At 36.4% G+C, this 19229-nt stretch overlaps 2 protein-coding genes across 2 annotated transcripts; one reads left to right on the top strand and one right to left on the bottom strand.

Moving 5' to 3' along the window:
• Window positions 1-41: 41 nt before the first annotated feature.
• On the bottom strand, window positions 42-9951 carry LOC115444523 (aldo-keto reductase AKR2E4). Its single transcript, XM_030170324.2, has 7 exons — window positions 9716-9951; window positions 8765-8857; window positions 7506-7682; window positions 6993-7109; window positions 6715-6882; window positions 6185-6388; window positions 42-347 (listed from the first exon to the last, which is right to left on the bottom strand). The coding sequence occupies exons 1-7, from the start codon at window positions 9758-9760 to the stop codon at window positions 141-143; spliced, it is 1011 nt and encodes a 336-aa protein (XP_030026184.1). The 5' UTR covers window positions 9761-9951; the 3' UTR covers window positions 42-140.
• A 2162-nt stretch (window positions 9952-12113) lies between these two features.
• LOC115444531 (aldo-keto reductase AKR2E4) lies at window positions 12114-17456 on the top strand. The gene is made up of 8 exons (XM_030170337.2): window positions 12114-12237; window positions 14055-14153; window positions 14398-14508; window positions 14977-15048; window positions 15366-15482; window positions 15854-16021; window positions 16588-16791; window positions 17257-17456. The coding sequence occupies exons 1-8, from the start codon at window positions 12196-12198 to the stop codon at window positions 17440-17442; spliced, it is 999 nt and encodes a 332-aa protein (XP_030026197.1). The 5' UTR covers window positions 12114-12195; the 3' UTR covers window positions 17443-17456.
• The last annotated feature ends 1773 nt before the right edge of the window (window positions 17457-19229 follow it).

The following is a 19229-nucleotide window of genomic DNA, read 5'->3' as shown; positions in this document are numbered from 1 at the left end:
TCCTAGATCGAGTGATATTTGGTTTCATAATAAACAATTAATTTCAGATTCTATAAATTGTATTCTATGATAATTGTTATGTTTCAATGTACAAAGAAAAGAAAACATGAAAATAACACTAACATTTATTTCCACCCAATCTAGTTAACAAGATCTTTCTGTCTCTTCTCGAAGGGATAGTAAGGGTGGTCGAGCCACTTCCACTGCGGGATCGTTCTGTAGTGCTTGTCGAAGGCTTTCAGTACGTCGCGCTCTTCCTGAGTTAATGAGAAGTCGAACACTTGGATGTTCTGCTCTATGCGGTCTTTGTGCAACGACTTGGGGATCGGTATCACGCCCAGTTCCACCTGGAAATGAATTGAAGTATAGACCTTGGCGCTGTAAAAATAATACATTACAAAAAAATGTTTATTCAAATTTTGTTGATAAACTTCGGTTTGTACATATATATTTTAATTATGTGCCTTCATAAAACACACAGCGTTGATGTGAAGAAGCTGTCTATGGTTATGCTTTGTCTATAGTTATATACCTGTATAATCTGTGGATTCTGTTTACTTACACCTTCTTCTCACCAGAGGCGCCACTGTCGTGACGCTTGTGGCGAGTTGACAGTTATTTGAATCATAGCGTTTGTGGTTTTGCTGTGTTTTGCCGCGAAGTTTCAGTGATAAAGTAATTGCAAACAACTTTATGTGCAAAATTAGTGCATCAAGTCCAAATTATTCATCATTTACTTCGGTAAGTCTTTAGCATATTTTAAGATGAGTGATAATCGTGTTTATGACCAAGATAAGCCTGATTTTGTTGCTCCGGAGGAGAACAAAACAGGGCTACGGGCTCGCGTGAAGATTTACACAGTTCATCTTCTTCCTCATCTTCGGAAGATGAGGAGGGTTTCGCTAGCCCACCGCCGAATAAGCGATCAAAACACGATCACCGACATAGCTCATCTACCGTCAATGATCCACGAATAGACGCATTAATGACTCAGGTAGCTTGTATATCAGATTATCTTACGAATTTACCGTACCATTTACATACTGCAAACCAACCTTCGGATAATTTAATAGGAACTCCATCAACATCACAAACACCTTTTTTAAATAATCCTACTCAGACGGACGTTAAATTTGGGTGAAATTCACGTTGATTTTGATAGTAAGATGGTTATTCCTGTAGCCGATAAAGATCGTCTCAGGAATCTAGAACAGTTGCAAATGTTTGATTCACCGGCGTGGAAATCGATCCGTTATAAAAAGGCATTACAAACGTGTGTTGCTAGCCCAGGGTTTACAGCATTAAAAGTTAATGAGGAACTCTGTCATTTCAACAATCAGAAAGATTATTTGCAGTCCACAGAACAGGTGTTAGCAGGCTTGTCAAATTCTGTCTTGGAGCAACGGCAGCTATTACAAACAGGTCTTCAGAGTCTGGTAAATTGGGCTGCCGCTAACCCTGAAAATATAAATTCTAATACCTTGGTAGAAAAACTAACAGGTCTTTTTGGACCTAACTCAGAGAGTAATAAGAAGTGGGAGACTATAATGCAGGTTATTTGTGGTAAGCGGGGAGAATGTATACAGACTAGGCGTGATAGAATTTTAAAAGAGATAGCCAATCCCAATTTAAAAGCCACATTACAGAGAATCCCGCCAAGCTCTGAGTATTTATTTGGACGTGAGAAATTGTTGCCAGTCATACAGTCTTTGGGTGGTACACAGGTTTGGTTAAATACTCCAAGCTACATAAAAGAGGACAAACCATCAACATCTTCTTATTCTAACCGTGTTACACATAATAAGGATGTTAGGAAGAACAAATATCATGATAATAAGTTCCACCGCACTCCAAAGAATAAGCCAGATTTTAAGAAGAATCAGCCCTTTCGTCACAGTAAAAAAGGCTCAGAATACAAGCACAATCCAAAGACATCACAAAAGTGACTATCACTTCGAAGGGGGGTTGTTTAAGAAATCATTTAAAAGTTTGGAAGGAATTGGGCGCAGGCCCATTTATTCAAAAGATTATAACCTATGGCCGTATACCTTTCAAACGAAAACCCCCTTGCAGTATCCATACAGCCATATACAAAGAGCTTTAACAACCAAGACAACGGACCAAATGTCAGAGGTCATAATCAAATTAAAATCCCAGAATATTCTAGAGAAACCATTGGTAATAAATTCTGGTTTCTTTTCAAAAATGTTTTTGATTCAGAAGCCAGATGGGGGGGTACGTCCTATTTTCGACCTCCGGAACCTCAACAGTTATGTTGCTACAACAAGATTCCAATTAATTTCTCAGGTGGACGTTATGGATTTCCTTCAAAGTCAGGATTGGTTAACGAAGATAGACCTTCAGCAGGCTTATTTTCATCTACCCATAGCGGAAACACACAGGCATTTTCTGCGCGTCATATACAAGCAAGAAATCTTGCAATTAACAGCCTTACCTTTCGGTCTATCCTCTGCTCCTCAAATTTTTGCAGCCCTATCAAATTGGATTGCGGAAATCCTTCGGGCTCGAGGAATCAGGATTATAGTATATTTAGACGATTACCTTTTGGCCCACCAGAATTGTCTCAGCCTTACCAAACAGGTTACGGAAACCGTGACTCTCTTAGAGTCTCTAGGATGGCATATAAATTACCAAAAATCAACACTAATCCCTACCCAGCAGTTAGAGTATCTGGGTCTCAGGTGGGATACTCAAGTCCAGACAGTAAACTTACCCTTCAAAAAAGTTCAGTCAATACAAAAGAGCATTCGGGGCATTTTAGAGGTAGAGAGTTGTACCTTAAGACAGGCTCAGAGCTTGCTAGGGCAACTAAATTTTGCCAACCATACAGTACCCAAGGGCCGTTTACATTGCCGCCAATTCCAGGTTTTTCTCAGACAGTTCAAACAGACCAGACCTCGGGAGAGAAGGCTACTAACCCCCTGTGTGATACAAGACCTAAATTGGTGGCTGAAAGAGATAGAGCACAGTACGGTCTCTCTTCAAAGAAAGGAAATTACTCATTTCCTCACCACAGATGCATCGGATGCAGGCTGGGGTGCCCAACTAAATGGGGTGTTCTTGGCCAAGAGGTGGACATCACGCCAGCGGAACTGGCATTCCAACGTAAAGGAATTGTACGCAGTTTTGCGGCCATAGAGAGTCGGCAGGTAAATTTGTCAAATGCGCATATCCTAGTGCAGTCAGACAATCGTACACTAGTGGCGTATATAAAAAATCAAGGTGGCACTCGCTCAATAGCACTACTAAATCTCACCAGCAGGCTTCTGGAGCTAACCGAGCAGCTCAACATAACGCTGTCGGCATGTTACCTCCCGGGAGGCTAAACGGCATTGCAGACCGCCTGTCGAGGGGTCGGCCAGTACCCGAGTGGCACTTGTTACCCCAGGCCACGGAGGCCATATTCAGACAATGGGGAGTTCCGGATATAGACCTGTTCGCATCCGAAAGCACCGCCGTCGTTACCAGTTACGTCACGCTGGATTCACAAGATGGATCAGCAGTATACTGCGACGCATTCAGTCGCGAGTGGGACTACAATCTTGCTTGGGTGTTTCCACCACCCAATCTAATTCCCAGAGTTCTATCGCACCTCAATACCGCGAAGGGTCTTTACATAGTGATAGCACCCCAGTGGACCCAATGTTACTGGTTACCAGACCTACAAACTCGAGCAATAGAGGATCCAATAACCATATTGCACCTGCAGAGGGTACTCATAGATCAGACCACCAGGCAACCACCTACCCAGGTGGACAAGATACATCTCCAGGCTTGGAAGGTTGGGGTGGTCGGAACACATCTCGCATTGGAGTGTAGATGAACAAAAATTATTAAATAGCAGCTGGCGTTCTTCAACTCTGGAAACATATAAGGCTCCGATTAAGCGCTGGCAATCCTGGTGTAAATCAAATGACACTAATGATAAATCTCCAAAGGGTGAAGATATTGCTCGATTTTTAGCAAACCTTTTTCTTAAAGAAAACCTAGCATTTAATACAATTCTTCTACACAAGTCAGCCATATTTACTCATTGTAGACCGTGGAAAGAAAATTATAATAAAAACTTTTTATTCAGCAAATATTAAAAGCCATATCGCTGGCTAGGATACCAACTAAAAAGACGCCTATCTGGGATACTAAAATATTATTTGACTGGCTGTTAGCTACTCCGCATTGTGAGACACTTTTGACATATCAAGGCGTACAGCTTTAATATTGCTTCTGGCATCTGGTCGCAGAATACATGACCTAACCTTGCTAGAGGTGACTGAGGAAAGTCTTGTTATTGAAAATGACAAGATTATTTTGTGGCCTAAATTTGGTTCAAAAACTGACACAGGAACACATCAACAATCAGGTTGGCTTTTGTTAAAGAACCAGAATGTTAATATTTGCCCAGTCCGACATGTCATGAAACTCTTAAAATTTCCAAGAACCGTCGAGCCAGTGGTGGTAATATAATAAGCCTTTTTATTTCCATTATGGGAGTCATTAAACCAGCTTCTAGGACAATTATAGCTGGATGGATCAGGTCCATTTTCAGGGAAGTTAAAATAGATGCACCCCTGGCAGCATTCGATCAGCAGTAGCATCAAAGAGTTGGGTAGAAGATAGACCTGTACAAGAAATATTAGACAGAGGTAATTGGAGGAGTATGTCAACATTCACCAATCATTATTGCCGCAGAGTACAAAGACGGAATGATCATTCCGAAGATTTGTTGCAGAGAACATTCTCAGTTATATAAACAATAGTTATTATTTTATTATTATTGTTATTTTTGTTTTGTTTTGTTTGATTATTTTACCTTATAATAAGGAATTGTTATTTTATTATTATCCTTTTGTTTTGTTTGATTATTTTACTTTATAATGAGAATAGAATTTATAACTGTGATCAAAATGATAGAATTATATGATTTTCATTTTTATATTTTCTACTTAAATAAAATATAAATATATATATATATATGTGTATATATATATATATATATATATATATATATATATATATATATATATATATATATATATATATATAATTGTGGTAAATATAATAATCACATAGCGTTTGGGTATTTAATTTCTCCCTTCTCACCAGCAGATAACAAACAGGTCTTCACATCAACGCTGTGTGTTTTATGAAGGCACATAATAGCACTGTTTTGCATTCCAACAAAACAGATATTATGTGTAGAATAAAACACACAGCGTTGCAGCAAGACTCTTGCAGGTGAGTGAAGACACGTATGATTCAAATAACTGTCAACTCGCCACAAGCGTCACGACAGTGGCGCCTCTGGTGAGAAGAAGGTGTAAGTAAACAGAATCCACAGATTATACAGGTATATAACTATAGACAAAGCATAACCATAGACAGCTTCTTCACATCAACGCTGTGTGTTTTATTCTACACATAATATCTGTTTTGTTGGAATGCAAAACAGTGCTATTATTGCTTTTCACGGCACCAAATAATGTATATTTTCCTAACGAAAGATGCTGTTGCAACTTTTAGTAGATTTCAACGGCTTTTAGCGGAATTGAAATTTCCTGACCTATAAATTACTGCCATCTATCGATTTTATTGCGTACAAAACAAGCAACAGAGTTATCTAGCTGAATTGAAATTTCCTGAACTATAAATTAGCGCCACCTATCGAGTCTTTTGTGTATAAAACAACAGATCAAATAGTTTCAAGTTAATGTTCAAGATGGCGTTGCCAAAAGAAAAGTGCGGTAAGATACTTTTTATTTTGAGAACGGACGTTGGATATTCCCTAATAATTTATTTCGGAAAAACATTCATAGAGGGCGCTATTATACATTTTTTTATATTGATTGCTAAGACTGAAAAGCGTTCTAAAGAGTAACTTTTGAAACCGATGTACGGTAATGAGCTCTGGAATCTTTCTCTGAATAAAATGTTGTGTATAAATAGTTTTTTTTTTAATTCATAATTACTGTATCTTTTAAGGCAGATTCCGTGGTAGATATTCTTTACCAGTGTTATGAACTGACTAAGATAAGCTTCAAGTAAAGTAGTGATGAGACCACGAACTATACAGTTTAATGGTCGATGGATGAGATAATATATTCGTATTCGACGTTTTTACACCCAATATCCGAGAAAGGGTTAATAATAATGTTATATTACTTACAATATATCTTAAAGCGACCTGCGGCACAGTCTTATTGTATTTCTGCGCAATAGCGATTAGCGCCGGGTCGTCGACTCGCGGAGGCGGCGCTTCCGGTAGCGCCTTCTGCGGGAACAGCGAGCCGAAGGGTGTGTACCCCATCACCACGATGCCTTGGCGACGGCAGTATGATAGCAACGACGGCTGCTGTAGATTCAGGTTGATCTGGAATTTGTAATATGAAAATTTAAAAATGTGGCATTGATTAGACTTAATAGAGAGGAGAGTCATCTCATGTTAAACAACCTCCATGTGCAATACCAGAAAAAGTAAGAATGAGATGCAGAAAGAAAGGAATAGGGATCAGGGAAAAATAGATAGTAATTTCAAGTTCAACTGCTAGGCAGAGACTAACGCCTAAACATTGTTTTCTCGGAATGGGAATCTATTGCGAGATCTCACGTTTCTACTACAGTGCACTCAACGACTGAAGCGATACTAACAATTTCTCACAATAGGTAGTAACTACTAATAATAATTCCTTTACACACCTCAACCTGCAACACGGCTGGCTTCTCCAGCCCGTTTTCAAGGAGTCTGTCGATCTGCTGCTCGTTGAAGTTGGATACGCCTATGGACTTGGCCAGGCCGAGCGCCTTCGCCTGCATCATCCCTCGCCAGGTGTCGACGTAGTCCGTAAAGTCATACGAGAGGTTATTCTGCAACGTTATGATTATTTTGATTTAACTAATAGATACCAATTTATAACACAATTTTTGTTAAAGAGTGATTTGCTCGTTTCTATGTAAAGTTGTATAAAAATACTCACAAACTGTCCAACAGGCCAGTGAATTAAATAAAGGTCGACATAGTCCAAGTTCAGTTTTTCAAGAGACCTTCTGAGCGCGGGTACCACGGCGTCTTGTGCGTGTGCGTCGTTCCATAGCTAGAACATTAAAATACCCAAATAAAATTTTGATCGCATTAGGAATTGAGTCTATTTCCGTAGTCCTGGGTTTATTAAGTGAGGTTTAACTGTTGCATTAACTTATACGAGGTTCTGGCGACAGACCTTTCTGAGGCCTTAATACCCGAATGTCGAAGGAAGGTCGTGTTTTTGTTAGTTCCCCTTGCATGCGCGAGGCCTTGGACCATAGCCCCGTTCGTCACCCCTAAGGCTATCACTGGCTTTAGGATCAGTAGGTTCATTAGTAACACCTAAAGAAGTCTTTTGGCACCTTAAAGAGACTGTAAGTAAGAACATAACATTTAATATAGGTGCGACACAAATTGTCCCGAGAATAGTAATGAATGTTATGTACCTAAATTCTTTTTCTCTCACCTTGGTTGTGATAAAGAGATCCTCTCTCTTGGTTCCTTCCTGTATCTTCTTAGTCACAGCTCTTCCGACTTGATCCTCGATCTTGTAAGCGAAGGCCGTGTCTATATGTTTGTATCCTGCATCTATTGCCCACGATACCGCCAGCTCTACTTCATTGGAAGCAGCTTCGATACGACCCTTAAGATTATCAAGCTATCATTAGATCTATTAAGCCAGTTCGGCTGATATCAGTAACGTAACTATATCGTAAAGGTTGGTGGCAAATTAATCGGATGAGGCCCCTCCTAATATTACAAATTATCTGATAACCTTTGTTAGGTCCCAATACACAAAATCGAATTATATTTTACAAAATTTCGCGACCCCTTGCATTTGGGGGCCCTGTGGTATTTTATAAATAAATACTGTATATCATTTCAAGCATTCCTTTCACCAATAGCGAAGGGATAACCCGATTCCTGCCCATTTACCTTTCGTAAGTATGTAAAATCGAATTATCATTAAAATGATTTGCAGGCCGCACTCAAACATATCAGTACCTAAGTATATGTTGTATCAAGTTCCCTTTAAAAAAATTAACCCTTTGACATTATTTTGCACCTTTGCTTATCTTCTCAAGGATACAGCACAAGCTATTGTTATATCACGTGCAAAAATACAACAAAAACACACGATATACTTAATAATAACATTGATACGGAAATATACAATGTCATGATTATTGAAATTTACGTTAATAAATACAAATATTATCTGAATGTTTGTACGGTTATCGTGAGGTTAACCAAAGCAAATTAAATACCAAATATATACAGATATAATTATAGTCTACTGATAATACATGTGAAGGATAGATACTTGTATTAACTATGTTCATAGGACAGCCCCTATTAATATGCTAAACAATGAATAAACAGTTAATTATTTTTTTCAATTTAAACAGTGTTACCTAAGATATTAAATATAGAAATTAATTTAAATAGTTCAAATGATTCTCAAGCACATTACTTTAATTACCGCTCATATAACGTAAACTGCGAGAAGTTCAAGGAATCGATTATAATACCTGTATAAAATATTTTAAAACAATAATATTTCGGAGCAAATAAATGATTTCCACTGAAATTAATTTACGAAAATATAATTGCCACTATTATATATTTTTTTCTGTTGAGACAAAAAGTACACATAAATCTATCAATAAACATAATATGTTCATGTTATCACCTGTGCCAAAAAACCGTAAGTATATTAGTTACCTGCGTGCCATTTCCAAGCCATGTGCCCAGAGCTATTGCCGGGATGTCCCTGCCGTCGAGTAATTTCAGCGTCGGCACAGACTCAGCGCTCGCCTGCGAATGATTTTAAAATTTCAACTGCTTTATAAAATTAAGAAACTTAGTTAGTAGCTTGGTAGATACCTATAATGTATAATATCCAGAAGACAAAATTAATAAGAGCTATTTAATTGATGGTAAATTATAATCGACGTCTGCTACCTAGTAGATACATACCTATTACGAATTGCGGTTGCTTTACTGAACCAAAAAATAGAATGAGAAAATAGAGAAAGTATTTTTCAAGACTTAGCAGTCTGCTGTCTCCATGAAACATTATTGCTAGAACTCCACATCATTTTTTTCGATACAAAAATAGTATCTCTGTTGATCTGCCTGTTTACAATAAAACGGGATGCACACACTACATATAGTACAGATGATATAACTATATATCGTTCATGGTTACTTTGTTCCAATAAATGTAAAAATAGGTAGGAAAAATAATAATCACCTATATATGAATCAGTTCGTCAGTAAATATATTGATATTAGTATTACTGTATCAACATCACAATTCACAGAACTACTTTTGTAGCCAAGCGCCGAACCGGCATTTATTTATGTCGTGTAAAGATGATTAAGAGATCATTATTGTTATTGGGTATCTTGGCTTTAACATAAACGTAAAAAGTGATGCGTGGCCGAACATAAAAAATATATATACATGTGGAATTAAGAATCTCCTCCGTTTTTATTGTTGGTTGAAAAACTAGTAATTATATGAAATCTCATTACACGTAGCATACCTAACGTTACTTGCTAATCTCGTAGTCCATGCACGTTTTCAAACATTTAACATATTTGACCAGGAATTATAACATTCTACATTTAAAGATTCCCCACAAAGTGAAAAATACAACAAATACTCACACATAACAAGAACAATTGGAACACAAGTACAAAATTAATAATCATTGTAACACACGTGAGGTAGACCTGGCTATCGACCACACACTGACCGATATTAGATAAACCGCTTGAATAGCATCCATTACGTGACTGTTTTTTTTAACGGTAAAACATCTTGTTCTCGCAGTGGCTCTAGCCGGATTTTGGCTTGTAGAGTCTAACCCCCTTATTCATAGACGTTTTTTATCGAACGATCGAGTAAGGCTGTGATAACAAGTCTGTTTCTCAGTGCTGACGGCATGGCAGTTTTCGCAGTGCGTAGACGTAGGGCCGTTGTGATTGGCTAATATTGAAATACAACAATAATAACCAATCACAACGGCCCTATGTCTATTTCTCAGTGCCGTTGGGCACTGAGAAACGGGCTTGTTATCACAGCTTTACTCCGTCCTTAGATAAAAAACGTTTATGAATAAGGGGGTAAATGTTAATGTTACTACGTCATATAATTAAATTGTATTATTATTTCAAGTCTCTATTCAAAATTTGGTTTCACAAATGACCAATGTTTAATCCCTTACCCAAAATCTAAGGATGAGAGTAGGTACCTTAACAGAATGGTTATTAGATAATGACTAATGGTGTTTAGTTATAAGGCTAATATTTTAATGATATACGAGAAAGTAGTTTATATTTGCTTTTATATAGCTAACAGCCATTTATAATATACTATCCCAAATGCTTTTTTGATCCATTGCGAAAATTTGCCAATCAGAACAAAGATTTTTTTAAATGCTCACAAATATTTTATTGGTTTGTTCTTGAGGATCGATTATGGTTGGGATTGTATGTTTAAAATTGCTGCTAGTCGGTAAATAAGCGACGAATTAGCTCGTAAAATCCGTGAATATTTCGGTTCTTTTCTGTGGTCAAACAGCGTTTTGTACGGATTTATTTGAATTAAAAAAACACGTCCGTTTTTTCGGGATTTTGTAGGTACAAGTGTGGTGATGATTTCGTCGCTTATCACATGTTGGGACGAAAAAATACTTGCGCCTCTGCCTACATCCTTGAAGATCAGAGAGTGAGATTATTTGTATTCAAAAGATGTAGTTTTGTAAGTACAGCGATGTAGTTGTCATTGATAACGTAGATTAAAATAATAATAAACTAATTTGTACAATTAATGGAATTATTTCTTCATTTACATATTAAAAGAGGATTAAAGTTTAATGGGTAACTCATTTAATATAATTGTGGTAATGTTTTCTTTTCAAAAAGCACGTCAATATATCTCTTCACTTGATAGTAATGAGAGAGTCAAGATAGAGTGACTGCTTGAGAGATTACGATATATGTCCTTCGACAGTATGAAGAATTACTTTTAATGTGCACTAATATTCTTTTTCAAAGATCGGCATAATTGTGTCGACTCTCGAGGGGTAATCTCTTGTCAGTTTCCATCGGGACCCTACTCCACTTACCATCATGTAGGGAGTTACTTTGGCGTGTATGTATAAAAAATATATTATTGACGCTGGGCCATGATTTATGAGAAGGAGCCGCTACTACGTATTTTTGAAATCCATTATTTATTAAGGTATGTATAGGTATTTAATTAATAATGAACTATTTAATATGCAGGTAGCAAAGATACTGATTTGGACAAAGTTGAAACAAATAGTTACATATGACATCAATATTTATGTTAACAACATTAAACCTTAGGCTTCGCGTATCACAGAGGCACACCTGCTACGCTATAAAGCCTGCCAAAATATATAAAGTATATAAAACAATACAATACATACTGTAACCTGTATAGGAGACCATAACACATGGACTTTATCAAGGTAGTGATTTCAAGTAAAATAGGATCTCGATAAACTGGATGATCATCATCATAAAACTCGTTTTAACTATACAGCAAAGTGTTGCAATACCAATCCTTGGCACAGAATAAAATAACAGAACTGAGAAATCAATTTTTTATTTGTACTTATACTTATAGACGTATACACGATGGGGCACGTAGAGATCTAACTATTTCCTTACGGTTTGCGATCTTAATAACTTTTCCATCCTGTGAGAAATAAGGAGATGGTTTCATATGGAGTTTGGACACAATTCCATTATAGATATTTTTGAATTTCTAAGAGTAAGGAGTAAGGTACTGTATATACGGTTTGACTTTGTCTTTACTAACGCCAAGCAGCGGTATGTAGGTTCTATTTCGGTTACAGAATGATGTAAAGGATAATTACTGAGAGTGAAGACAATATTATTATTTCGAAATCGTAAAGTGACGAGCGCTGTGTACCCTTAGATTTGTAATTTAAAGTTTTAGATGGTGTAAAGAAATTATTTCTACGTCTCTTCATAGATTATATAACTGCCAGGATTATATTTTATTCTTTGTCGATAGTCGATTGGGTAATACTTGAAGCTTTGCAAACACCGAGCCAGTGTTGTATCGACCTTCGCACGCACACCGCATTGTGATGGACAACAAAGCTTTGTACTTTGTATTTTTCTTTGTCTTTGTAAGTTATTCTTTTATTTACTAAAAAAAGGCCTGTAGGTCAAGTGGTACGAACGAAATGACATTATTTTTGGATCAAGAAATGGTTTCGCCGATTACCGTTCGATATTTTGTTATTTTTTACAAAGTTGATGCAAATTATTGCATTATTAAATTGTATAAACTTACTAACTCTTGTTGTAAACGGATTGATTATTGCTTTAAATAACCGCTTAATCAGCGACATTTGCGCTGCAACTAATTATGTCAGTATCGACTTACTTCTTTATGAGCGTAGTTTGTTTAATATTTGGTTATTCCTTCACTTTTAACTTATGCTTCTCCTGAATTATTTGAAACATTAATAACCTCCATTCGCTCTAACAGCATTAATCTGCGAAAATCAGATTTTTTTTGTGTGAAATACAGACTACTTTAAACAATTAATATTATATGTGTCTTATTGTTACTGTGTATTAACTACTAATCAGAGCTACTAATCACTACTAATCATGTCGCTGTTATCTAATACAATATCAGTGTCAACTGTCAAATTATTTCTTTATTTTTTTTTCTTCTTTTAAGCAAGCATTCAATACCGTATGTTAAACGCTAAAACACACGAGTACTCATCGCACATTTGACATTGGCAGAATTGTCGACATCGGCACTAATTGCCATAAAAAAAAGAAGATATTTGGTTATCGTTAACTGTAATTAATTGTAGAAATAAAGGTATTTTTCGGATTATATCGAGGTTTCTTATATTATATTTTTTTGCTGATGTTTCGAAGATATTGTAGCCTTCATGATCATGGAGTGGACAGAAGTGTAGGTCGTAAGATAAATGAACAACCGCGATAAAATCCAAAAATACTTATTTGCGTAAATATAAGAAATCATATATAATTAATATTTTTTCCGCTGCAAAGTCTTCATTTTCATTGTTCATCGTCTTTGTCCATTATTCATTATGGTCATTGAGAATCTTGACTATTTCAATATCACGTACGAGTATTTTTGAAATCGATAAGTAAGTGAAAATGTAGAGTTACTTATTTAGTCTCTATCAATAAGATAACGACATTATCGTTCGCTATATTATTGTTTTATATAGTTGAATGAATATAAAGTAGTATTCTGTTGGTTAAAATGCAAGAACGTAGTACTAACTTACTAAGTTGGAAAAAAAGTATCTCTATTTATAATTAAATAGAATCAATACTAAACCATACTCAGTGACCAGCATTTGTCTAGAATTATGTCTATATGGGCATCGTACCTAAGACATTTCATGGTCGACTGAATATGCATGTGAAGGCTAAAATGGGATTGCAGCCTAACTAATTACATGTTTTACTCCTTATTACTGTGTACAGAAATAATTAGGAAGGTTAGTTATAGTAGGCAGAGATTGTAGCGTATCTAATGACATATTTAATTAAAAATAAATACATACTAGGTAGGCCGGTGTACTCGTATTTTTTAGCAGTAGCGGTTAACAATAATTAGTGCCCTTCTGCTAAGGCAAATCAAAATCGTACGTAAGGGGCAAATTAACATGAAAGTAAATGTCGTTCCAATTACTTTTGGTATAATGGCCACATATTACGAGTTTCGCTTTTAAATCCTATGAAATAGGCATATTTATTTATATTTCAAATAGCTTAGATCAGTTCACACATGACATGGAAAGCCATAACGCCATATTGGCTACACACTCGAAACGCAGACAAATAATATGTATTTTGAAACGAAAAACTGGAACAAATTGAGAGATGGATCTTCGAAAAGTACTCAGGATCATTTCATCATTAATTATTATTATATTATTTTTAGAGTGTTCGGGGAGACAACAAAGTGCCTGTTGTAAAACTGAACGATGGAAAGGAGATACCTGGATTCGGGTTCGGAACTTGGCTGGGTTTTGGCAAAAGGGTAAAGGATACATCATTGAACTATATCATGTACTAAGAGCAATAGCGTTCGTCTTCCTCCATATGAAAATTCTGGAGAATCCTTAAGGATGTTTTTTACAATTCTTCACACTTATTAAAGTGTTTCAGAAGATTTCTTAGTAAAATTATAGTGTTTCCTTAGAGCATTTCGCTTTTAATTTAAAAAATATTATAAGTTCTATTTAAAAAAATATATAAAATAATAAGTACTCAAATTTCTTCAGGCGTGGACAGACAATCCATCCGATGATGCTGTACAGAAGTCAGTAGAGTGGGCGATCGATGCAGGATACAGACATATTGATACTGCGTACATATACTTCATCGAAGACCAGGTAACCTTGCATTAGCTAAGGAAATGTAAAGGTAGAGCTGATGATAACAAAGTATTTGGTTTTAGGACTACCTAACAGTAAATGAAGGCCATCTTAATTTAGAGAGTTATTAATGTGACTGGCATTTTTGGTGATCAAAAAACGAACTAGAAATATACCTAACTATGTTTATTTCGAAGTTTCAAACAAGCACATGAACGATGTCTTTACCCCGTTTAGTGGCAAAATTAGATAAGCTATCTATTGTATAGACGGGGTCACTTATACGTTACCTTTCATTCTAGAGTTGAAGGCTATAGTGAAGTGTAGAATAGAATATATTCCACTTTTCCATTTTATATTCACCCCCTTTTAGTCTTGTTTCATATCTAAACTAGTGTATATTAGAAAATGGTCGATTTCCATTTGTTTCCTATTTAAATTCACCCCCATTGTTGTCGCGTTTCATATATTAACCAAATATTACAGGTGGGTCGTGCGATAGAAAACAAAATAAAGCAGGGCGTAGTGAAGAGAGAAGATCTGTTCGTCACATCGAAAGTAAGTATAGTGACGAAGCTTGTAACAAAACCTGTATATCTAAATATTCCCCTTTCCTAATTATAACCGATAATGGTCTACTCATTTCTTCATGTTATTTTTAGGACTTATTGTTTTTGAGTCCTGGGTGTGTTAGGCTTTACTTTTTGTTAGGATGCACTCAACGGCATTAAAACTTGTGCCCCAGACAGTCGACAGAGTGACAATGAGCCCTCAGTATTGACAGCCATGAAGCTAATAGTTGATTCAACTAATTACTAAACTTCTAAGACCAAACAATACATAACCACTGGCATCGAAAATGCCTTTTGACACAGCTATGGAACACATTCCACGCGAAGGAAGCTGTGGTGCCGGCGATCAAGGACTCCCTGAAAAAACTGAAGCTGGACTACTTGGACCTCTATTTGATTCACTGGCCAGTGGCTCAGCACGTGAGTGTTATACCTTCAACGTTATTACTTATTATTGAATAGCATTTTTTTATGTTGTTGCTCGTTTTAAAGTATATAACCGAGTAAAAGTCGCATTGTGTTTCCCGATTGAAAAATAACCTAAGTATTTCGATCGATATCGAAGGGGTAGGTAATTCCATAAAAAATACTGTACTGCAATAAGTTTTAACTCACACAAGGTCTTACTAGATACAATAATTATCTTTAAAATCTACCAGATATATAATGATTTTTTTTTTTTTTTGTTCCGATATTAAACATCTCTCAACGTTGACACAAAATAAAGTAATTAGGTATTAAACAAGGTTATTAGACATTAGTAAATAGCTCATCAATATCTAAACTTCCAGGCTAATGAATCCTTAGCTGATATCGACTATCTGGAGACGTGGCAGGGTATGATCGAGGCGCTCAATCAGGGCCTGACCAGGTCCATCGGCCTGTCCAACTTCAACGAGAAGCAAATAGAGCGAGTTATATCAAACAGCAATGTCAAACCGGCGGCTCTACAAGTCGAGGTGAGTGTCTAGTTACCCGTCTAAATACTAATACAACATTTAATATGGAACAGCACTATTTTAAATGTTTTGTAAGCATAATATAATCTTTTTGAATAGAATTGACATAAATATATGTTGGATTTAGTTGACAAAACAAAAGCTGAACAAATTCTGAATAAAATTGTTTAAGTATATATTTCTGTGTACTTGCGAAATGCCAAAATATTTTTTGATCAGTGAAATAAATTAAACTACACATAATGAAATAAATAAATCTTTCTTTGACTTAAAGACTGCGTACACGAATACATTGGCATTTCAACATTGGGTGTTTACGAGTGGAGGTAATCACCTAACTAAACGAACATAGCTATCGTGGTCCACGTAAGTTTGTCGCGTTCCGGGATCGGACTGTAGGTATTCGGCTCCAACAGGCCGGCACAATTTTATCGACGGCCGAGGGGTAATCATCTCTCGTCAGTCGACTGGACCCAACTTCACTTACCATCAGGTGCAGTGGGGCAAATTAACCGAACTCGTATATTAAAAAAGGACACGCTTCTTTCACAAAACCTTCTTTCCAGATAAACCTGAACCTCCAGCAACCGTCACTACTATCTTACTGCAAGAACCAGCAGATCGCCGTGGTGGGGTACACACCGTTTGGGGCCCTGTTCCCCCACAGGGCACCGGCCGACGCTCCCCCGCCGCGCGTCGATGATGCAGCCTTGGTGGAAATCGCCCATAAACACAAAAAGACCGTCCCTCAGATCGTTTTGAGATATATTGTAAGTAAACCTAACATTAGTATCTTAAACGCAATAGGCCAGCGTGGTGGACTATGGCCTACATTTTTCAGTAGGAACATTTTCAGCAGTACAATAGAATATAGTACAGGACTTCATATTATTAAACAAATAAATACACATCACGGCTTTATCTTCGGAAGGATAGGTAGAGCTACAACAAGGGCACCCACGTTTCGCCTGTTTTCCGTCCCATGATGTGATGGGGATCAGCTTATTTCCAGATCGGGTTCTATTTCCAGACTCTGAGCTAATATAGAGCAAAAAAACTTATCGCTGCCCGATCCGAGATTCGAACTCAGGTCCTCAGGGTATATATTATACAAGTGCGCGGCCAAGCAATCATTATCAATCATAATTAATATTGCAAATGAAGGTATTTGTGTGTTACAATTGAACTCTTTAATGATATATTCACCAATCCCAGTAACTTATTTCTCTTCTTAGATGGACTTGGGTGTGATTCCGATTCCAAAGTCCCTGACGAAGTCCCGGATTGAAGAGAACTTCCAGGTGTTTGACTTCTCCCTGACGGATCAGGAGCGAGCGACGTTACGCACCTTCGACAAATCCTACAGGATCATACCTGTTAAGAACTGGATCGAGTCGCCTTACTATCCCTTTGAAAAATAAATAATAATCATTTAGGTATTTTGTTTTATTTGTGTAAAGTCAACCACAAAAGAAGCTGAAAAACTTTAAGATTTCAGATGGCCTTTAAATTTTAGTACGGTCAGCAACAAAAGTCGATGAACAGATATTAATTTACAAAACACCTGAACATTGAAACGGACCATAAAACACTTACCAAAGAAGAGTACAGATTAAGGTTATCATTCCAATATGGATGGTATCCAAAAGTAAAGGATTGGCTGAAAAAAATATGAAAAAGAAACTGACGTTGACGTTGAATCCTTCGAAGAGAATCTCCTGCCAGAATAATTTTGAATTTACACATTTGTTCCTTAAACCGGCCAGTGCTCTATAAAATAGGATGTTTAAAATGTAACTAACCTATTCCCATTAATGTTATAATATTACTTACTAATATATTATGATGTTTTGTCCGTACTTAAAAATTTATAATTCTGGTTATTAAGTTCAATATATACTATTATATAAACCTGAAGAATTTGTTTGTTTGAATGCGCAAAACTCAGGAACTACTTAACCGATTTTGAAAATATTTCACTAATAGAAAGCTACATTACTCTTAAGCGCTATACGCTACTTTCTATCCCGGGTAAATATAAAGCACGACTTCTCTCATTGAAAAACTTTTTCACGCGGGTGGAGTAGCGAGCCAAAGCTAGTATGTTATAAAATAACAATTAAATGAATATTCTGGACTGTTGTATTTAGTCAGCAATGTTTTGATAGTAAAAAACGCGGTGCGCTGCGCTTCGCGAGATGGATGTCTCAAAGCTTGATGGGTTCAATTTAAAGAATAGGAAAAAAAGCTTGTATATAAAACAAAGAATTTGCTAATTTCGGCCACATTTGTATTTATTACAGATCATAAAAAAATGTCGCTAGTAATGTTTAACTGTTAATGGTTTGACAGCTTTCAGCTACTTTTGTAGTTCAATTATGACAAGTTGTTTTGTATTTAAATTAATCAGTAAACTTATGGTAAATGATAATGATTACGAAATATTGGAAACAAATTATGTTCAACGACTTCTGTTGCTGACTGTACCAACACTCGTTTTTTCTTCTCTTAAATAAACTTCAAATGGTTTACTTTATTTTAGAGAAAGATAAAATGAATATTTTGATTCAAAATAATGTGTAGAAGCGCATTAAAATGTTGAATTTGTGCAGCTACTACTTACGTAGTTTATTGTACCAATTATACCTATTATCTGAAAGAAATAATCGAAGACATGGTATACGCTACGCTTAAGTTATCAAAATAAATAACACTAAATCTTGATCCCATTACAAAATTATTATCTGTACCTCAAAAATTGTTGTGACCAACTTGCTCCCTCATATGCTAAGTTGAGACTACCCAGGTCCCGCAATAATATATTGCGCAGTAACTTCCTGCTGCGTTTACACTAGCAATAATATTTCAATAGTTCTACAAATATCCTGAGGAAACCTGCATATCCGAGAAGTTCTCTATAGGAATTTAGAGGGTGTGTGAAGTGTACCAATTTGCACTAAGCCAGCGTGTTGGACTAAGGCCTAATCCCTCTCAGTAGTAGGGAGGCCCGTGCCCAGCAGTGGGACAGTATATAATACAGGGCTGATATTATTAGTATACATATGCGACTCGCCGCAATTCCAAGCTTTATAATTGACAGATGTCAGCTTGCCATAATTATGTACATGATCAAAATCACTTGTTGATTTTAGATTCAGCAAGTTTTCTTCTCAATCTTACTCTTGACAAATTATAAAACTCTAAATAA

Source organism: Manduca sexta, chromosome 18 (assembly GCF_014839805.1).
Source record: "Manduca sexta isolate Smith_Timp_Sample1 chromosome 18, JHU_Msex_v1.0, whole genome shotgun sequence".
Lineage (NCBI taxonomy): Eukaryota > Metazoa > Arthropoda > Insecta > Lepidoptera > Sphingidae > Manduca > Manduca sexta.
The sequence above is the reverse complement of the archived record's forward strand: the minus strand, read 5'-3'. Positions and strand labels throughout refer to the sequence as shown.